The 23,532-nt window shown below is 33.0% G+C and overlaps 1 protein-coding gene across 2 annotated transcripts in view; it reads left to right on the forward strand.

The window, feature by feature from the left end:
* Positions 1 to 23,532, forward strand: part of LOC125062570 (adenylate cyclase type 6) — a 144,432-nt gene that overhangs the window by 114,950 nt on the left and 5,950 nt on the right. For both annotated transcript variants that reach the window (XM_047668575.1, XM_047668574.1), the window contains exons 11-29: positions 1,084 to 1,205; positions 3,487 to 3,579; positions 5,036 to 5,182; positions 7,007 to 7,165; positions 7,273 to 7,417; positions 10,638 to 10,735; positions 11,801 to 11,957; positions 14,116 to 14,213; positions 15,611 to 15,695; positions 16,351 to 16,467; positions 17,342 to 17,404; positions 17,680 to 17,840; positions 18,300 to 18,439; positions 19,116 to 19,225; positions 20,035 to 20,254; positions 21,003 to 21,134; positions 21,447 to 21,571; positions 22,049 to 22,204; positions 22,810 to 22,942. In XM_047668575.1, the coding sequence (XP_047524531.1) occupies positions 1,084 to 1,205; positions 3,487 to 3,579; positions 5,036 to 5,182; positions 7,007 to 7,165; positions 7,273 to 7,417; positions 10,638 to 10,735; positions 11,801 to 11,957; positions 14,116 to 14,213; positions 15,611 to 15,695; positions 16,351 to 16,467; positions 17,342 to 17,404; positions 17,680 to 17,840; positions 18,300 to 18,439; positions 19,116 to 19,225; positions 20,035 to 20,254; positions 21,003 to 21,134; positions 21,447 to 21,571; positions 22,049 to 22,204; positions 22,810 to 22,942 (2,461 nt within the window). The remainder of the gene's footprint in view (positions 1 to 1,083; positions 1,206 to 3,486; positions 3,580 to 5,035; positions 5,183 to 7,006; positions 7,166 to 7,272; positions 7,418 to 10,637; positions 10,736 to 11,800; positions 11,958 to 14,115; positions 14,214 to 15,610; positions 15,696 to 16,350; positions 16,468 to 17,341; positions 17,405 to 17,679; positions 17,841 to 18,299; positions 18,440 to 19,115; positions 19,226 to 20,034; positions 20,255 to 21,002; positions 21,135 to 21,446; positions 21,572 to 22,048; positions 22,205 to 22,809; positions 22,943 to 23,532) is intronic.

Raw genomic sequence — 23,532 nt, forward strand, 5'->3', positions numbered from 1 at the left:
TAGAACGGAAGAGAAGAACTGGCAATAAACTCTATAATACCACGTTGCAGAATTTCGTAAATCTGTGTAAATTTATCATAAACTAAAAGTCAAGTCGATAATTTAATATTCCAATTTAGCGAACAGCGCAATAGTTTTTGAGATGTGAGTGGCCACGGTTTTTGAGGGGTACATTTATATTATTAATGTAAACATTGTTGAAATGTATTTCAAGAAAATGTTGTTATTCTAAATTATTTTTATATAAATGTTTTACTTTCATATATAAATTACATTCAAATGTCTTTTTTACTCTTGTTATATTTAAATACTACTACTGCTCCCCGTATGCACCTGCCTTAATGAGACTGTCCGTATACGTCCGCATGAACTAAAGCTGAAAAAAATTTCAGGTTATAGTGGGTTAACCTTAAAAGATTTCCTAAACTACTTTTTTCAAGTTTCGTTGACCCCGATTTTTTTCGTAACTGTCAATCAAACACGCGCCACGGTAGTTTGTAAAAAGAAATAATATTTTCGATTTTTGCAAGTGTATTGTAGTAGTAGTGATTTAGTTTTTTTGCATACACAATTTTTAAAGTTTTATAATATTAGTATGTATTTCCAGTCTACTGTCAGACATAGACAATCTTATATAAGGTTGTAAAAAATCTTAAAAATGGTATTTCCTCAAACCTAACTATTATAACACATTTTTAGATTGTCAAGTGTGTTTGGGATGATGCTGGATGATATAATAGAAATTTCAGGAAGAATTAGTAGGGTCTTTAATCTTTTGATTGGCTGATGATGTCGAGATGATGTGGGCTCTATTGGTTTTATTATACACACATAAATATTTATCTTTATTTTTAAACTCATCTGTTACTGTAAATTTGTTCTTCAATAATTTTAGATCCCACTCGGGAATCGAACCCGAGACTTCAAGTGAAATACGTTTTTTTGTTCATGTAACTATACAAATATTATAGATAACTTAATAATATGTGGACGAAATTAAAACTTGAAATAAAAACCTTCCAGTTTAGTATAAGTGTTAAGTCTCATACTGTTTAGTACATGTGTCCTTGATAATGTTAACAGGAGCGCCTGTTGCTATCGGTACTCCCTCGTCACGTCGCCATGGAGATGAAGGCTGACATCGCAAACCAACCACGTCAGGAGCAGTTTCACAAGATCTACATACAACGATACGAGAATGTCAGGTGTGTATTTTGACAAAGGGCGGCCGGAGAATGTTGTATGAAAAAAACATATATATTAATGAAGGACATTTTACACGACCTATTACAAGGATATTTTGCTGATGTTCGAATTAAATCTTAAAAGCTTTTTTGGAAAACATTATATTCGATGTGTGTCCCTATTTCTTATAAATTGTTTAATCATTTATTTAAGCAACATCTTTCATGGATTATGACTTGCAAAAAATATTTATAAAATCGTTAAAAATACAGATATATGCGCCACTATATCCTATATTATCACATACAAAACTATGTCTATATAGTTTCACAATAATAACTTGAATACAAGTTGTGTTCGCCTCAAGGTATCTGTTTACAACCCGTTATATTTTGACAACATTGATCCCTTTTATAGGAAATTCATGAATATTTGCCAATAACCCAAACCTTAAAAACATTAGGGGTCATCATAGTAAATGATTGGCCGCGCCGACCCCCGGCAGCGCCTGTGTGCGAAACCCATGAAGCGTCTCCTATTTTTTTATAGGGGGGTAAACGAGCCTGCGGGACGGCCAAAAAGGGCAGTCATCGCAGCCCATAGAAATTTTTAGTGGGTGTGTTGTCGGCCTTTGAGCCTTATTTGAGGTTTTCGGCCTATTTTTACGAATCTTCAAGTTTCAATGTATTTATTATTATTTGTTAATTTTGACCGAAAGAAAAATGTTCTTTAGTTTAATATAGGTAATTACTTAAATAATATTTTAATAATACCAAAAATGCGAATTAAATTGTTACATACTTTATTTATGATGTTATATAGATTTATGACATATTTTTTAATAAATCCCATCTTTTAGTAGAGGACGAAAAATATTTATATAATTCTTGCACAATATTAAAAAACCCAGTCGTGTGATGATTGAGGTTGGCAGCGACGGTCAGCATTGAACAGCATCTCTAGTCAATACGCGTTGATACGCAATGTTACGTTACTTAGACCAATCACCTTGCGCAACGTTTTGCCTATGCGTAATAGAAATGCGCATCGATGCAGGTTAAAAGTGTATTAATTTTAATCACGCGCCACCTGTATGACTCCAATCGGGCAAAAACCCCAAAAATATATACTTGTTATTCCGTACGCGATATCATTCTTGGAATCTGAAACAAAATTATTCACACAGAGCTTGATATTTACATAATAATATTTATTTGGGTATCTCTTCAATCATTCATTGGGGTTAAGAAATACGCCAACCCTCTCTGGGCTTTTATAAAGCATTTGTGAATAAGTAGTTAAGTACTGCCTTTTGTTTACGTGAATACCTAAATAATAGATTAATATATTTCTCTGCAGTGATTTGAGAAACAACAATTATTGTAGCTTTAATCTTCTGAAGAAGACGATTTTTATTTGAGAGTTTAATGGAATGAATTTATTTAGTCTAAAAGTAAATTTATACTTTTTCATCTAAAATAATGCAACTCAGTAGAGTTTGATGTTTAATTACTTAATGTTCGACATTCAATTGTTGTTGACTAACAATAGAGAGTTGGTTTAGCTACGCTTTAACATATGGCAATGTAAATGTCAATATAAATTGAATAGCTTGCTTTTCAATATGTAAAGTTCAAATCCCGACAGTTTTAGGGGATTTTTCTTACTATGTCCGTAATTAATATACGGTGAAGGCAGTGTGTGATGCGTATTGCCATCACCGCTATACTCGTTGTATCGCTCTCGAATGCAACTATATTGAATAATCAAATGAAATACTATCAAAAAACAGCGTGCGTGAACTTATGTACGCCCGTAAGAAGTTATACTTCTTTGGCATTATTAAAAATAGTTTTTGATTGCATGCAAATAATTAATTACAATTAAATGATCAAAGACTGGAAAAGGAGTCATTATAGTCAATAAAGTTCAGTTTACATTTGAAAAATTAAATAAATATTTATTATATTTCTCTTACATTAAGTGTAACATAAATTCTATTATTATTCGAATGTAGTTTTTAAATTATGTCCAATGCCGTAGCATTTTCCGTGGGCAACTTCATTCTGTTAATTTTGTGTCACGGTGCGCGCGCATCGTAAAATTTCACTCTCATCAATTTTTATAACGCGCCTAAAGAAGTATAACTTCAAAGAGTTTTTTTTCTATTTTATCCAACGAACATTTCAGTCCACCAATATATATGTATGAAAATTATACAATAATTACATTTCATCATCATTATATTTACAATTATTTGATTGCCATCTATTGAAGTATTTTATGTTTGTTTTCGTTTAGCATCCTGTTTGCGGACATTTGTGGATTCACCTCCCTGTCAGATCAATGCACTGCTGAAGAACTCGTCAGACTCCTTAATGAATTGTTCGCAAGGTAAGTGCCATTGTGATTGACCTGTTAAGCCCTGATCAGTCTTTTGATGGGTCTTTTAATTATTGATCGTCCAAGGGTGAAGCTTAAAACCCTATTGTACTTTTATAATAATAATAACTTTCACAGGTGGTTTGGTTTTGATGTAAAGCTCGAATCAAAATTAACTTAATTGAATGTACCTTTGAACTTTGAATTTTGTATATTACATAGTGAATATATTTTTATATTTACTATTGATCTCCTAATTGTTATAGTTTATTAGCAGTTTACACGTGTTAAAGCAAGTATGTCTGAAGTTTATTTAAATAAAGAAATTGGATGAAAAATAAAAGGAAATTACGAATATATTTTACGTCAATTAATCTAATTCGACTGAGGAAAATACAACTCCCTTATATTTATTAATGATCTCCAATTCCTTGTTTTCCTCTTTCAAAATGAATGTTTGTGAAGCTTCAATAATTATTGGTGGAACAAATCTAAAAACCAATACATTTTTTCGAACGTACTAATAACAATCTGCTAAACGAATGGTACAGTTTGATATATCGTTTCTATCTGATTATAGCGTAAGAGGTTGAAGATGTTTCAGTTTCGGATCGGATCTTCAACTGAAATCAATACCATTTAGCCACTTAGGCTTATTAATATTGGATGATCGCTAATTAATTAACAACTATTCTAACTGTATATGACAAACTAAATTGAAGATGTCATTCGAATTAATATAATTAATAGCACAGCTAATTATTACATATTCATTTGTATTAATTACTTGTTCACGGTTAATTGACATTGGTTTGTGGCTAACCGTTAGTTACCAACCTATTTCATAAGCATAATGTAGGAATACCAACATTTAATAACCAACGATAAATTTTAATATTAAATTTAACCTACGAGCGAAGAGAATATAAAAAGAGACAAAACGGGTGTTCATTTGATGATAAAACCTTCGCAAAATTCGCGGTTAATATAATTCAAAATATTATTAAAATACTTAATAAACATTTATTAATACAACATATACGTTACTCAATACTTCCGAAGGAGCAGTGTTGGCCTAGTGGCTTCAGCGTGCGACTCTCATCCATTGGGTCGTAAGTTCAATCCCCGGCTGTGCACCAATGGACTTTCTTTTTTTGTACACATTTAACATTCGCTCGAACGGTGAAGGAAATCATCGTGAGGAAACCGGCTTACCTTAAACCCAAAAAGTCGATGGCGCGCGTCAGGCACAGGAGGCTGATTATGAAACAGTTACAGAAATCTGAGGCGCAGACCTGAAATGGTTGTAGCGCCACTGTTACATTTACAATACTTCCCTTCCCTTTGTCTTCACAAAGCATATGAAAAAAAACATTATTTTCATAGTAACTGATTAACAATGCATTCCATGCCATATTAAAGTAAATAAATAATTGATTTTATATATAATACTCGAGCCATATTCCAGATTCGACCGTTTAGCTGCTGAGCACCACTGCCTTCGCATCAAGTTGCTGGGTGATTGCTACTACTGCGTTTCTGGATTGCCCGAGGCTCGCGATGACCACGCCAAGTGCTGCGTCGAAATGGGACTTGACATGATTGATGCTATTGCGTGAGTATATATACTAGCTGCTCCCGCGAACTTCGTTTCTCCTTAATGCCTCGCCTACCTGTTTAGTACATTTTGCTATGCTACCCCAGAGACTGTTCGGTTTTCCGGAATGAAAACATTTAGGGTTTTCTGCGATTTTTCTCTATATAAACCCCAGACTTCAAGTCATAAGTTCTTAACTAACAAATAAAAATAGGGGTATGTATTTTTGTATGCTGTATCATAAAAATTTGTCTAAAAAATTAAAGAAAATTTTTTGGAGACACACCTTATCATTTAGGGGTTTGAAAGATAGATAGTAGCCGATTCTCAGACTTACTGTTAGAAAAAAAAGTATGGGAACGAACATTTTGACACGAGAATTTTATACACAAGATATATATATTCTATACTGATCACAAAACCTTTTTGTTTTATTTAAAAAAGCTATTCATTCTTATATACTTTCGCCTCTCTTTGATGTCGTGGTTTTTCCAAACCACTACGTCTTATCCTTCGAGAAGAAAATAAAGAACGATTACTAAAAGTGTAAGTTTGTATTAGATGTTAGAACAAACGGTAAACGAGCAGGCCTTTACCCCCTACTACAAAATTAATAAGTTACCTTTGAAAACAGCGTTGTATTATATTATATCCCTTCGTTAAATTTTTATGAAACTATGTTATCTTTTTGCCTGCAACAAATATGGTATCTTATGTGCGTCTTAAACTGAATAAATGCTTCTTTATTTTAAGGAAAACGTTGGTTTGAGATACAACCTTTAAAATTTATTTAAACTCAATGCGATGAGTTTTTACTTGTAAATTCTGAAAAGGTCAATACAGCCACGAGCCATTAGCAAGTCTACAATTGGCTTTGATTCTCATGCCGATTAGTTTCCTGTCTTATATAAAAGAATAAAAAATCTAAGTGTCAAAGAATTTATACTTTTTCTAATAAATGTATCTATTGATTGAATAATAATAGCTTCGCCAATTAATTAATCGAGAAATCTAGTTTAGCTATTTGTTTTGGAAAATAATAATTCAGAATTTCTGTTCTGAAATACGTCAATAGAAATGAGAGATATTGTAGATCAGACTTCCATGTCAATACCGATGTTTAGGATCAAATTCAAAATTGAAACTTAGCTAAGTGTGATTACTGTGTATCAAAAACGTATTAGATTTCCTCATATAAGTCAAGAGTACCTTGACTTTGCATTGTAGCCTAACGCCCGAACCTTATAACATATATCAATTGGACGGATTGTAATAGCCATCTGTCGATACAAGCTATCCATGGGAGGTCGTATCGGTGTCTGTGGATAGACCTTTGTATGAAAATGACAGGTGACGAAAGCTTAATTTTAACAGTTAATTATTGTAACAGATTTTAACTTACACCAGTTTTTTAAATAATTAAAAAAACTGTTTGTTATGTCTTAAACATACACATGTATATTTTAATGTTATTTATACGGTTTTCTTTACTTTATTTGGTTTACATTGATTATCAAATATGAGTGTAAACTCGGTAAAATGGAACGACAAAGAGCATTGGATTGAATTGGATTGTCTTCGTAGGGTTTGGTTATTGGGATGCAGATAGGATAGGATAGTCTGATTGTGGATTAATTATTGAGTTCGGGCGTAAGACGATTCGCTTACCTTACAAATATTGACCATCAACTTACAAGCAAAAACACTGCAGTTTTCGTGAAAATAATGAACGGTGCAGTTGTGATTAACCGAAGGTTTCAGCGAAGGAAATAGACTGTTAAATAATTGTTATGACATGGGCTACTTAGGAACTCCACTATAAGAAATTTTTACTATCCGCAGCCTGGTACGCGAAGTGATGGCTGTCAACGTCAACATGCGCGTTGGAATTCACACTGGCCGGGTTCATTGCGTGGTACTTGGCCTCCGCAAGTGGCAGTTTGACGTATGGTCCAATGACGTTACCCTGGCTAACTACATGGAGAGTGGAGGAGTTGCAGGGTATATATAGATATTTTTATATACATATATGTGTTTATGCAAGCTTATAAAGTATATATATTTTTAGCGTTGGCAAAATATTGTTGACGTATAACGGAAATTTTCAGGCGAGTTCACATCACGAAGGAGACTTTGGCATGCCTCGGCGATGAGTACAGAGTGGAACCGGGGAACGGTGGTCAGCGGAACGCATATTTGAAAGACCACAACATTGAAACCTATCTCATTGTCCCAGATGACACAAGCCGTGTGGTACGTATTTAAATTATTATAGCTAAGAGCAGTGTTGGTCAAGTGGCTTCAGCGTGCAGCTCTCATCCCCGAGGTCGTAGGTTCGGCTGTGCACCAATGGGCTTTTATTTAAGTGAAATCTGAGAAATCTACCTAAAAAGATGGTAGCGCCACTGATTTATTATTTATTTTCTATAGCTAAGAGCAAATATAGTCTAGTGTCATGTGAATGCACTATCGAATAATTATATTTAATTGCCATTGACACTTGTACGGGAAGAAAAACTTCACAACAACTATCACGCGCAGAGTTGCTCTTTTGTTTGATGTGTGCTCTACAAAGTGCTAGCCTTAAATGAATAATTATCAATCTGGTAATTAGTCATTTGTAGCCCAAACTGATTAATTCGATCCATGTCATTTTCAAATCAGGGACAATTTATGACTGTCCGTCGATACGAAGATCCAAGATTTAATATTCACAGAAAATGTTCTTTAATTAGTGAATAGAGAGCATATTGATTAAAATAATACCACTAGTATTAAAGGCCTAGTTAAAATATAAACTATATAGCTCTACCGCAGCAGTTCCCGAGTGCTGCACGTTTTTTTTACACGCTTTATATTAGCTTCACCTGTATGTATGTATGTATGTAACCGACTCCTTCGGACTCGATTTTGACCCACTTTAAATGGACAGATTTTATTCAATTTTTGCGCACCTATGCCTATACATATGTGACATATATGTCACAATAATACCAGTATTTTTTGTTCATTACCATTTTCAGCCTAAATTAGGAATTATTTTTCACCTTTTAGTTTGATGTGCTTTAAAAGCGTGTTTTTTAGTTTTTTTTAACTATTATTTATTTACTATAATGTGTGGTTTGACATGCAAGCAAATCCGATATCCTAGCCATTACATACGAGGCTGTCTCAGTTAATAACTTTCATGACGATAAGAAATTGCAATTTTCGTTAAACACCACCTTACCTTATTCAATCAATTAACATACATAAATTTTGAAAGAGCCATATCAATATTTAATTTCTCGTCAAAGAGTTTACGTCGCATGAAATTAAAATCAAAGTATATTATTAAAACATTTTGTTTGACCTCTTTCGCATTTCGGAACCCCAATTAGCGTTTATTGAAGAATTACAAAATGTGACGATATTTTTAATGGATTTGAAGTAGTGCTTAAAAGATTGGGCTGCCAGATTAATATTATTCAATTAAAAGTTTTCACTCGAGCCAGCTCATGCCGTAGTAAGTTAGAAACAAAGTTATTGGTTTTTTATTAGTGGTGTCAGAACAATTCCAGCTAATCTTTATATTTTAAGAATTTCGAATTCAAATTCCGCAAGCAAAACACAAATCAATAAAAATATTATTTATAGGCTTTATCTGTACTAGTACGACTTCAGTGAAAAAAATATCCTTATGTCGTTATGATGAGTTTAGTATATATTAAGCAAATTATAATTTGTTCTTGGGCTTACTTACGATAATTATATATGAGTTCTTGCTGTATGTGCTCAGGATGCGTATCTCTCGTCCTTCTGAGCTTAGAATTTAGTGACTTCTACGCAATAATTCTTACTTTTCCATCACATCACTCAATTTCAACGATAACTCAAAGCATGTGGCGTAACTGGCAAATTCTTCTGAACCCTATCAGTAAAAATCATCACGTTGTACTCAGTTTAATTTTAATTAACTTCGAGATTTTCAGCGTACTCAATTACACGTGGTATATGTCCCACTAATGGCCATAGGCCTCTTCTCTTAGGCGAGAGGGAATGGTCTGTAGTCCCCACGCTAGCCCAATGCGTATTGGAGACTTCACATTCATCCATAGAACATAATATCTCTTGGGCAGGGGCCCTTTTGGGTCGGGGGACCGTGGCATTTTGCCAGCCCTACCAACCTATTGTTACGCCACTGACCCAAAGTATACTTTAACAGTAGTTTAAAATATTTATGCTAACTCATACTTGGTGGTAGGTTTCACATCGTCGGCCTACGTTCTTAACAGAATAATTATCAAGGCTGTATATTGTCATGTATTTTTCAGAAATTTATATATAATTATTCAAATTTGGTTTACTCACGTTTGTACACATTTTAGCTTATTGTAGTGGATATTTGCTAGAAAATATAAATAAAATATCACGGGATTATTTATTTAGATAGAAAGTCAAGCCACAACAGTATTATGTCGTGAGCTTCAAAGATTCGCATACAAAGAAACGATACAAACATAACAATCTCATATAGTTCCTTTGAACATCGTAACTCAATGCACTCAACAAATATGTGATTTCTTTAAGAATATAATATCGAAAGATGTTTGTTTATTTTATACAATTATATTGAACTATACTGGTACTTAAGGCTGAGTTTCTGATGGATTAAAGTCTTAAACCTAATAATACATCAGAAGATTAGCTATCCCTAGGGCTATTTAAAGCTACCATAACTTGGAAATGGGACGGATATATTTCTGTATTTCGTTGATAATTTTTAAGGCAAGTGACTGCAAGCAGAAATGCAGATGACTAAACACCTCTGCCTACCCATCGAACCTAGTCATACAGTTAATATGCTGTGATTGTTTTTTTATATAATAGGATCCACTAAGCTAAGGTGACATTAAAATAGTTGTCCATCATCAACTTTCCATATATTAAACAAAGCTTTTGGTAAAAGTATATAAACAAGAAAGATAATATTTATTTACGCGTGTATAGTGAAAATTCACATTATGAGCTCATTTATTTAATGTTACTTTGTATTTGAATTTATTTATTTATTTGCTCAACGGTATTCCTACAGCTACTTATTAAACAATATTCAAACAATTACACTGTACACAAAAGCCAAATATGGAATACACATTTAAACATACACAAAGCACAGTTTCACCTATACACATACAAAAAATACAAAAAAATATACAAAGAATATATGTAGTTATAATAAATTCTAAGTTCTAAGATTCATTGTTCATTATAATATATATTTAATACAAAGGAATTTTTAAATTATTTAAGTTTTTTAAATTATTTTTAAACATTTTTTAGTTACATTAAATATATCTATTTGCACACATACACATTAAATATATCATTTAATAATAATATAATATAATAAATAATTATGATTTAATAAGTTGAGTAGAAATTTTACTTAATTGTTCCAAATTATTAAACATAATATTTTATACCTATATAGGATAAGAAGCCTCAAAATAATTTCTCTCTCAATGGAAACATCTCAAAGGAGATGCGGGTGATGGGACATGGCTCGCAACACGGAAAACATTCCTCAAAGTAAGTTCAATACAAAATAATTTAATATAATAATGATATTGATAGCTTTGCCAGGAGATTTTCGAGAGTTTTTTTATATACGATCTTACTTTGCGAACACGTTTTACTTCTGATTAATTAAAATCTGTATAATATAAATAATTACCACGCAGCGCATGAATAGGATTAAAGTTTTTAAATATGGTCCCTGATATGATGAAACTAAAATTAAATTTGGGTACAGAAAAACTTTACTTGGTGCGTTACATGGGGGGGGGGGGAACTTCTAAAATCTTTAAAAATTGCGTTACGTAATACTTGAACGCTCCCTAAGAGCACTTTCTCGTTAAAAGTCTTTTAGAAATTCCAGTTGAGTCTCTCCTCCAATCGTAGATAATCTAAATAATATTTACATAATATAAGATATAGGAGGATACTTTATTGAAATTAAATGTCTCGCGTTTTCGTTTGTTTTTAATCAAGGAGTTTTTATAAAATGTTCAGGATATATAAAAGTAAAATCACAAATTATGGTGTAATGGTTGGAGCTCCTTACAAACATTTTGTAAAACAAAAAACTTGGCGACTAAAAAGAGTGGCGGAGAGTTTATCGCCAGTTCTTCTCGTCCGTTCTACGCCCGTGATTTGAGAACTGGCTGTAAATGTAAAAATAGATTTTGAATTTGAATGACCAACAGAACACGAACCACGGTTGTGGTTTAAAATTGATGTTCATTGTTTCTAAAAAACTCACTACAGACATTTTTTAAACGCGCAGTGTTTTGGTACCCATTTTTTAACCGGAATTGCCGAAGATGTCAATTTAGAAAATAATTGTTCGTCTAAATTAATCAATTTTCGGGTGGCCTTTGTTTTACGAAATTAATTCCGGCAACTCACGGGAACGAGTTGTAAAGGCTTCCTTTTAATACGGAGTTATAATAAGCTTGAAATATCCGTTCTAACTTATTTTTTTGTATACAAAACTTTAATGTTTGTGATGCTGACAGATTTAGCTGTATGTATACATAAATTAATTATGCTTCTTGTTCAGTAGTTAATTTATACATTTAATTTATATTCTAGAAGCGGCGCCGACGCTAATACCGAGAATAAGAAGCCAGAAGATGAAGTAAATGAGTACTTGATGAAAGCAATCGATGCCCGCTCTATAGATCGCTTGCGGGCGGAACACTGTCGCCCATTTACACTTACTTTCCGCGACCGAAAGATTGAACAAAAGGTAATTTTTAATTTATTACCAGAATATTGTTTGTCTCTTTCTCCATATTTGTGTTTACGCTGTGATGAAAAGAAACAGACATAGATAATAGTAATGACAGCTCGTTTCTTTTAATTGTGATTGGTCAAAATCATCTATAGTAGTCGTAGCAGTTTATGGACAACATGATAATACGTCTGTCCAATCATAATTGATAACAACGTTTCGTTTAATGTCTTACTTTCTTATCACTTAGATCAATGTTGATGAATAATTAGACTGATATAGTTTTATTAATTAATGGTTTAAACTCCCAAGTAACATAACAAGTGCTTAGAGAAGCAATATAATTAAGTAGATTAGAAGTGTAGATTATAAACATAACATAAGAAATTGAAGTTTAAAGCTACCAGGATATAAAGTCTTTGACAATGTAAATTAATCATATTTTTGTTTGTCGTTATTTAAATAAATAATTTGACCACGGCTTCCAACTCTAGTAAAATTTCTGTATCAAATATGTGTGCCGAGTTTTGTCGGTTCTAACAGAATTAAATGTTGTCAAATATGGAGTTGAATATGACAATAGATAATTTAATGCCATAATTCCGCCCACCATCGCTATGGGAACCAGCTGCCAATTGAAGTATTTCCGAACCAGGACCCTAAGTCGAATTAGGGTCCTTCAAGAAAAGAGCGTACCAATGAAACGCGAAAGGCCGGCAACGCACTTGCGAGCCTTCTGGCAATGTGAGTTTACGGGGTGGTGGTATCACTTAACATCAGATGAGCCTCCTGCCCGTTTGCCTCCCATTATATTAAAAAAAATGGCGCCCTTTTTAAATTCTTATTTTTTTATAAATACAATATACTTTTTAAACACTTGGAACATATACAAGAATGGAATCCTGATAATTGTTTAAAAAATGTTGAAGGACATTGATTTTTGTTGGTTGGTACAGAAGATGTCTGATATCCCTTGAAGGCATGACGGAAACACTACTGTCTAAATTATAATTTTACTTAACATTTCTCGTATTAAATTTCGTAAATGTTATTTTAAATAGTTAGGATTAAATTTGACTAAATAAATACCGCAGTGTGTAATAATACTAAATCCACCCGAGCCCTCGCTGCAATTGTAAGTTCTTTAAAGTTGGGGGTTTCTCAAGTTAATTGGACACCGGCCAGTTGGCAATTGCGTTGTGAATTTCTAATTAAGAATGCAACATCAGAATTTTTTAAAGTATAAGACATTAAAAGTTTTCCTTTATTGTCAAATGTGTTGATTGAAGTCACCCCCCGATAAAGATCTTTTATCAAGGTAATACTGGTCATATTATGTGCATATCTTGGTGAGCAATACATTGGAAAGTTTATTATAGAATATCGTTTTGTTATGAGGGGCTGACCTACTTTTTATTTTGAACAACAATAGTTATTCATGACAGGAAATTTGTAATATTGCTGTCTAAATTTCCAAAGACAATCTTAATTTAAAATCACAATAATGTATTGCACTTTCATGTTTCATTTTTCTAAGTGAAAGGGAAATTAGCGATTTCGTTTTCTTTACCAAGAAGTAAATTAATCCCCTCTGTCAGCTTGACATTAATCGTATAATACGTAGCTAGTTATATATATTATTATTATAATAACAGTAGATTTAACTGCCACATACATATTTAAACTGCCTCAAAAAGCTAAATTGTCGTTGATAAAAGGTTTTATCAGGTTCATATTGATGTGTTTAGATACAAATGTGATACCATCTCAGCATATAATATTTAATTTTACAAATTTATGTTATTGGTTTTAGTAACTAAGTTGTAAATTCGGCAGAAAACTGTGTATACAAAATTATTTATATTTCCATCACAACATGATAATCATCATAACAAAACTTTGTAAAAATAGAAATGTCGATAATGCCATTGATATTATTGTTATATTTTTCCCTGGTAAATAATATCAACAATTTCCAAGCTATATTATTGAATTATTGTGTTTATCATGAATTCCACAAAGCATTATGATAGATAAATTAAACATATAATGATTAGTGGCCTGGGTAATAAGGCTCATTCGCTAGATTTTTTTATGTACCTCTGAAATCATTTTTCACGTTTTCATAAAGTTTGTTTTATTATCAAATTAAATTATTGTTCCTTGATTTCAGTACATTGCTGAGCGGGACAGGATGCTGAAAGTATACTTCCTATGTTCGATCTTCGTGTACATTGCTATGGTCTTTGTGCAGTATCTTGTTTATAACATGTGAGTAGTATAGTATTTGTTTTAGAAACTTTAATGGCTCGCATCTTACACAGTTGAGACAAATTAATAATTATGTTCGGTAAATTCTGTCAGTCTAAGGGTTATTCAGAGTGACTTAGGTCGAACGATAGTAATTCTTTTTCGGGAAAAGAGATACTCTTCTTTAATAAAATCCCATAGGATCTTTTATCTCTGCTTTTTAATAAATTTAAGAAATGTATTAAAGAAAAACTGTGTAAAAAGGCTTACTGTAAAGTTAACGATTATCTAGTTGATATAAGGGCCTGGGACTAGTGCTAGACAGGCTACTTCTAATTAATTTGCGATATTTGTTTTAAAATGAGTGTTGTTTGATGATTTTCTATTTTAAAAGAGTTTTTTACGCCGGCTTTTTGTCTCGGCCTACACCCTCTGTCTTCTTTGCCGATGAGTAGGGATGCCTACAGTTTCAAATTTAATGACGTGGAATAAGTGATACCTGTATTATTACCTTATGTTCCATAATAAACATATTTTTTTTTTTTAATTATGACTTTCTATGTATGTCCACTATATATGTCAAAATCTAATAAATTTTACAATATTACATTTACTATGTTTATCGTATTAGTCCATATCGATACTTTTTTCAAGACCTCTTTCTACAGTGCCTTCTTCTTCTTGTTCTCACTTTTGGTCCATATCTTCAAAGTCCATCTTCTATGTACCTTGCTATATGCCCTGACAACTACCACTTCTGTTTGGGGCATAATTTAAGACGTTTATAACTTTTGTTTTTCGTCATTTGGAGCTTTCAGCGAGAGTGAAGTTAGCGCCACGTCACAATGCCGGATATTACAGGCCTTCCACTAGTTTTAGAGTAAAGTGCATCTCACGAATTTTAGTCCCAAATTTTTTAAACTAACCATTTTAAGTTTTGGCGAACTTATTCAAGTTACTAAATGGCTAAAGTATTTATTACGAGAAGAAGCCTTGCTTGTTCAATATAACTACAATTGGCCTATGTAATCATAAACCTGATGAATTCATTTTAATATGACAACCTTGTATCCAGTAAAAGACGTATATTAATATTATGAAATACTCTACTATCAATAAAATGTTATTTAGAGCGAAACTTGCAGTCATTTCCCTTGGAGGAGTCATTTACCATTAAAAGCAATGAACTCAGTTTTATAGCAAATGAATTGTAGCTATCTATTATGTTTTGGTTAGTATATTGAGAACTTAAAAAGTGATTGGCTGCTATAATAAAAATATCAACTATCTTTTATTTTTAGTTTCCGAATTTTTTCGTACAAATGCCTGCTAATCTAAATAGATCATCATACAGTATGATAATTTAAATTTTCTTATGAAATTTTTGCTTTAATTTCTTTAAATGTTATCATTTTCAGAACATTGGCTGGAACAATCACAATACTTACTTGTGCGACGATAATCATGGCGGTTATATTCATTGTACTATGCAAAGATTTTAAGGTAATAACATATTTTTTCCTTACAATTATACAGCATACTGTCCTCCCATATGAAAAAAAAAATTGTATATCTATGATACAATTAACCAATAAATAGTGTGTTGTTTTTTTAACAAAAATATAAAATGTATGTTACTTTTGGCGTCTTTTATTAATGAAGTTGACGTCATTTTAAAAACCAGTCCTTTCGCATTTCGAAAATCATTTTTCAAAATAAACGTCGTAATTTTAATGTCAAGCAAAAATCGATCTTTAATTAATTGAATTCATTATTTTTGTGGATTTTAATAACATTTATAAACCACACATTTGATAAGGCATGCACATCGAAGGACCCGTCTTACTCGGATGTGCTTTTCTCAAAAAATATCATTGAAAAAGACGCAAAAATGTGTCTGCCATCCTAGTTGGAAACAACGGGGAATTTGCTTGGAAACCTGGGCCCTTACATAACAACCCATAACCCCCCGAACCCAATTACGAGCTTTTTTATTCCGCGCGTTTCCAAGGTTGCGAGATTGAGATTCCATACAAAAACATCTGATCTTTATCACTGTCCCTATTGGAAGTAACAATACGGCCGCTGTACCTAATAACGACTTCTTAAGAAGCAAACAAGATAGATTCACACAATTAATTCAAGGTATTTTTTACAGTATGCAGTGCCGAGCGTTCAGAAATTTTCAGAAAGAGTTCATAATAATCGAAACCTGGCGCAGCTTATGTCTTTCCTCCTAGTTGCAACCGTCGCAATTCAAGTTGAGGTCATTATGGTAGGTACCATTTACTCTAATCACTTAATCATTATTTCATACATATCGCTGTTTAGATCAAGAGCGTCAAGAATACAGACTTTATACAATTCGTTAGTCTGACGTCACTTGGAGTGCAACGCAATGGTATGGTGTTAGCTATTTAGCTTATTACCTCTATATGAAACTGTATGGAGTGTATCCTTTGTATCTGATAATGTACCCGACCCTGTTTGTTCTGGGTATGGTGGGTTATGACCAGATACGCCTCATTAGACAGCTTGCTTTGTCAGTGTACTTATTTAGGATTCTTTCGGATCGGGTGTATAATATGGATGTAATGGATACTGGGTCTACGGGTTCCGAGCAAGAACCTGAGAGGGAAGTTACAACTTTTTGATGTACCGCACACTCCAACTTGGTTAGCGAAGCCCATTCACGCGAGAGATAGGAGTATAATAAATAAAATTTACATCTATGTAGACCTATTTATTTATACACTGGCTGTGATTTATTTTATTTATATACTTTTTAATGTATTTTAATTATATAATTATCGACGTATGTAGGTATTATTGTGTAGTTCTATCGTATTTAGTGGTAACGGTTAAGATACAATAGTTATGTGAGAAAAAATAAAATAATAGATAATTGCGGTTGACTAGGCGGTAGGTTAATTTTACCAGAATCTTCGTCGTCTATGTACCTTTTAACTTAATTTCAATTGGCCAAAACTCACTGATCATCCAGATTGAGCATTCATCGAGTTTTTTGTGTTTTCCTATAAGTGCATATCACAATAAATATTAAATATATCATATCATTATTTGAACATCATTGTTACTATATAATATGGCCATTGCTATTCTTATTTCAATTGCATTACTTTTCGCAGGGAATCCATCTGCTATCAGAAAAAGATCCAAGTGAAGGCGAATGTCCCAAGAGTATTAACGAGGTTAGTAATCCGTAATATTGCAGTATCATTGGCCAATTGGGGGCCAATTTTTTTTTGTACCCCAGGCCCTTTGAGCCATTCGTGTAGCCATCGAGGATAAAAATGAAATTGTAATCCCATTCGAGTATTTTGAAGTCACTTATAAATAATATAACTAATTCATTATTTTTTTTTAACAAAAGCTCGATTTGGAGAGGGGCAGATATAATTTATTTAAAGCAAGATGTTGGAAAATTTTATTTATTTTCCTTCTTAATTATTAATTTCCTTTCCAGCACTACATGCAGCTGACACTTTTGGCAATGTTCTTATGTGCCACCCATCAGATTCTCATCACGACTTTGAAGACAATTCTTCTCGTTATCATCAGTGGTATATACATCGGTGTTACCATTCGAAAATATGTCTACTATCAACTGTACTACTCAGAATTTCAGTAAGTTGTTGCTAACAAATTTTTCCCTAAATTAAGTCGCAATACATCACTTAATAATTGAGCAAATCTAAACCTTAACGTGTTTTTTTTATTTTAGCCATGAAATCGAATATATAATAATTCTTAAACTCGTAAGGGAACCTCTGATTGAAATTATATTTGTCAAATTTAAATTCTACCATTTAGGGTCTGTTTCACAATGTATGGATAAAGTCCCAAATAGCTATGCAACACATAAATTATTTGGAAGATAAATTGTGCTATTTGACACTTCATCGGACTCAACTTATGTTGGACTTTATGTGACGAATAGCGCTATCTGACAGTCGTAAAACGCAACAATAGTGTTTATCCTACCAATAAGTAATAAATACCTAATTTGGAACTTATGTAGAACTTATCCGTACATTATGAAACAGACCCTTAGTGTATAAAGTAATTAAATTTATGTATTTACAGGTTCACATGTGTTGACGACTGGAGCCAAGACCTAACAAACATCGTTGGAGCTCTGGGTGGCCTCATTGCATTGGTACTACATTCCCAGCAAACTGAGAGTACATACAGACTGGATTTCATATGGAAACTGCAGGCAAATGGTACATAATTATAATCTTTATGGTTTTTCCCGCCGCCAAACATGAAGACGCAATACACGCACGAATCTATAATATTTAGTACTAAAGTCAGATTTTTCATTCCGTAGAATTCTTTTTTATATGTGTTGCTACTAAAAAAAGGGACAAATTTGACCCATTTTAGGGCAATAAAAACTAATATGCTACGTAGTTTTTATGTTTTACCTACTTACTCAAGTGACCTAATACAAAAATAACAAATATTTAAATATCTCGAACAATATATCGAATTAACTTTAATTACTTTATTTTATTATTTAGCTGGCATCACTGCCTACTAAATAATAAAATAAAATAAAATAAAAATGTGCCCGGCCAAAAAGTTTTGTAATCTCTGTCATGTCAAAAAATTATAGCTGTCAGAATTCTACTGAATTAAAAATCAGAGTATAAATAATTATTTAAATTTTATTCGTGACATCGTCAAATTGAAATAATATTTATATATTTGTATGCCTGTTTCCAAATGGGGAAATCAGAGACCACACATGCTCCGCTTTCAAAATATGGATTTTTCGATTATGGGTTTTCAAAAATTATTGGCTTTTTGGATAAAAATTTTGAGATATATATGGTTATAGAAAATGCTACAACGAATTTGTGAGACGTAATTCTAATGTGCCAATTTTATTTCCAGACGAAAAAGAGGATATGGAGCATTTGGAGGCATACAACCGCAAGCTTCTAGCAAATATCTTACCGGAACACGTTGCCCAGCATTTCTTGTGCAGTGACAAAAACTTTGACGTTAGTATAAGTTTTTTATAGACAATAATGACAGTGATTGTTTTTTTTTTTTCAACGGAAAAACCTAAGATTATTAATCGAGGATTACTGTGGCCTGTGAACCCAACACCCTGAAGTATACTTCAGCTCATACACTACTACTCACATACACTTGCTGTAGCAAGTATATTTCAGGCTAGAAGGTGTAGTTAGTAATGCTGGGTAAATAATAGTATGGGAACAATCAAATAGTTTTCTTAAAAAGAATTGCGGCAGTTACGGGGACTCAGTGATTAAGCAAGTTGGTACAGTCACTTCTATTTAAAAAATTGCTTTTTGTCCTTTAGTAAACCAAATTCGTGTAAAAGAGATTCTGTCGAAATTATCTTATTTCAGTGTCTTGTACATCGGAACGATTTTATTACTCCATTTTTTTATTTATTTAGTGATGACATAATATTTTACCCTTTTTTATACTTTATTTTAGTCTGTTAATCACAAAAAGAAATGTTCAATCCGAACCAATACTTTCTGAAATGCGTTCAAATGAAGAAACTCTCAAAAAATTTAGATAAGTTAAATTTAGGCTTTGATTAAGTAATCCACTCAATGTAGCCATTTCTATCACTATATTGTGATATAACAGATTATATAATTTGTTTTTGTGCATCCTATGATATAATAATTCAAAGAAAAACTTTTTAACCGGATTAAAGTTATGTATTATTATAAATTTACAATTATATAACATAATTTTAAATTTATCCGACGTTTCGCGTGCTTTACAGCGTGCGTGGTCACGGTGACATTGACATTGTTTTGATTTTTAGGAGTTGTACCACGAACAATGTGAGTCCGTGTGCGTCATGTTCGCATCGATTCCAAACTTTTCGGAATTCTACGTTGAACTGGAAGGGAACAATGAGGGAGTGGAATGCCTACGTCTGCTGAATGAGATAATTGCAGACTTCGATGAGATCCTGGCTGAAGAACAGTTCAAGTATATTGAGAAAATCAAGAGCACCGGTGCAACGTACATGGCAGCGTCAGGTGAATCAATCAAATAATATAATAAATAGTATAGAAGTCGTGTAACTTCAATAGCATATTCGATTTGTTTAATATTTAGTTGGTGTACGTATGGTATTGGCATTGGCTGATGTTGCTTTTATTGGAATCGGCACTTTATTACGGACAGCCTTTTCCAGGCAATTATGTCCAATTAATATAAGTATACATTTTACACGGTAATAGTTAACAGAAAAACAACAGCGGAGATGTTATTTTTAATGTGTTTATTGGGATGGTTATGTTATTATAGATTTATACCAACAGTATAATATGAAAGCTCAAATTTTCACACTTATAAAATGTATTGTTTGCGACCAAGTTTATAAACCAAGGACAACAGATTTTAATATACCTAAACTATTAAATTAATATTTTATTTGATCATAATGACATCTACGCCAACGTCTGTCGGAGGGAAATCACTTGGAAAGTGAATAGCCTGTTTAAATATGTTACGCACTGCCACTACCACTGAGAATTGATGTGTAAATACTCACTAGCGACGATATTGCAGCAAGCGTAATTTTGGCAGCGGCAGGAGTAGTTTGTGAATAACATCTAAACGATTTGATGTTAATAAATTAGTAAAATTAATTCGCCCCATGGATGATAGGTACCTTTAAAATCTTGCTTTTGGAACACTTTTACTGAAGTTACCGGCGTTAAAACATAAGTATACAGATCGGAAGTTAATATTTTTATACTAATAAATTATTAATGTGTTCAGGTCTGACGGTGGCAACTAGTGACCTTCTAGGCTTTAGACATGTGACAGCGATGGCTGACTATGCACTACGTCTCCGTGAACAGTTGCAATATGTCAACGAGCATTCGTTCAACAACTTCAGGATAAGGATAGGTAAGAGCCGCTACTGTTGGGACCAGTTGCATTCAGTAATATATGATTCGATACTGATGTGGAACAACATTGAACACTTTACAAATGTATGTGATCTATGCGGCTGATTTCATAGTAGTTTTCAAGTATAGGCCTGTTAAAACGTGGACTGGACCACGTTTTAGCTAAATTAGATATTATTCAATCCTTGTTATAAATGTCAGCGTTGCGATTGTACTATATGCGAATGTTACTCAAGCGAATTAAAATGCCATTGTTCTAAATGATAATAACGACCGTCTGAGAAACTATATGTATTGTGGATTGTTACAGGGATTAACATCGGTCCCGTGGTGGCTGGCGTGATTGGAGCAAGGAAGCCACAATACGATATTTGGGGCAATGCTGTCAATGTTGCATCGCGCATGGACTCTACTGGACTCCTCGATCATATCCAGGTGAAACTCACTACAATAATATTATGGCTACGCAAGATTGATTCAATTCTCCTAAATTGTTTGCGTATTACTATGTTAATGAGTTTTGAATTATTCTATATATCAATCTTGCATCGCTATCCGTAGTAAAGAGATCAAGCAAGCATCACATTATTATTATTAAAAAAGATCAATACTCAGAGTCGTCCATTAAGCCAATTGACTTGTAGATCATTCAGTATTTTTGCAGGCTCTAGTTGTATAATTAATCTAGAATGACAGATAATTTAACGGACGACTCTGAGAGCTTATGATTTCATAGTCCCAATTAAATATGTCTACCTAAATAAATGTTAAATCGTCACTGATATAAATCTATGTTTTGATCTCAATGCGAGTCGTGTACTAAATGCTTTGCGATGAAATGTGGTACCACAATATTAGCGAATTCTTTATTGGGGCCTCAATACTGTATAACACGATGGCTGTTGCGTATAGGTGACACAGGAGGTGTATGACATCCTGTCAAAGCGTGGCTACAAGCTTCGATGCCGTGGAACAATTGACGTCAAGGGCAAAGGGAACATGGTGACATTCTTTCTTGATGGCATCGGGGAAACAACTATACTGAACAATAATAACGATATTTATAGTGTAAGTATTTTTTTTTAAAGATAATTCACACCATTTTACTTAGTCCCACGCTAACCTGGTGAAGCTTGTGTTATGGGTACTAGGCAGCGGATATACATACATATTATAGATGGATAGACATATAAATACATATTTAAACACCCGAGACCTAAGCACACCACCAAATGCTCATCACATCGATGTTCGTCTCAGCCGGGGATCGAACCCGGGACCCATGGACTCGCAGTCAGGGGTACTAACTACTAGACCAATGAGTCGTCGTATTTAATTCGATTTATAAGTAAAGAAAAGAGACAATATGAAAAGTGGTATTTATAGTAGCGTCAAACAGGACAATGTTCACCATTAATAAAACAGAATTAAAATTTCATTCACTAACGCATCGAGAGTGGAGACAGCGTGAATGATAATCCAAATTATTTTTTACGCTGTGGGTAGACACCGACATTATGAGGGAAATGCATGTGGTCCATCATTAACAGATTTTTTCTTTATGCGTAAGAATGTTTCGAAGACTGTCTTCAGCTTCTTGTAGTAGAACAACTAATTACTATATTATCTATGAAATTATCATTCTTAATTTAACTATGATGTTGATGCTGCAGAACCCAACCCCGTCGACCTCCGGTTCTGGTGGTGGTGGAAACATTGACAAATCTGAGCATCGTCCTTTGGAGACACTTTCTGAAGGACACACTGATGAGGATGGACCCACACCGAGATCTTCAATACCCAAAGGTACCAGGACTTATAAAAACTATAATGTTAACTAGATGTGTCCGAAAGCTAAATAGTATTTATAAGAACAGAACGGTGATTGTATATGGGCACACACACACGTATACAAGCACATTTTTAATTGTTGTATTAATATTGATATAGAAGAGACACAGGGCAGAGAGCAGTGTTGGCCTAGTGGCGTCAGCGTGCGACTCTCCTGCCTCCTTGCCTATTAGATTTAAAAAATGATCATGAAACAGATTCAGAAATCTGAGGCCAAGACCTAAAGAGGGTGTAGCGCCACTGATTTATTTTTTTTATTTTATAGAAGAGACACTATGACACACTAGTACATGTATATTATACTTAAGAGTCCCATCCAATAACTATAATCAGTGTCAATTTTTAAAGAAATTATTTTACCTTGTAACATGACAATTTACATGGTATTTCAATGTACCAAATTGATATTAGTCAACTAGTAGCAGTCTCTCATATCAACTGTTATAATATATCAACTGTTTTTTTTTAAATAATTTATTTTAATTTTCTAGTAAAGATAATGAGTGTCATCCTTATAATATTAAATTGAAACATATTTATAAATC

The sequence above is a fragment of the Pieris napi genome, chromosome Z (assembly GCF_905475465.1).
Source record: "Pieris napi chromosome Z, ilPieNapi1.2, whole genome shotgun sequence".
NCBI classification, from domain to species: domain Eukaryota; kingdom Metazoa; phylum Arthropoda; class Insecta; order Lepidoptera; family Pieridae; genus Pieris; species Pieris napi.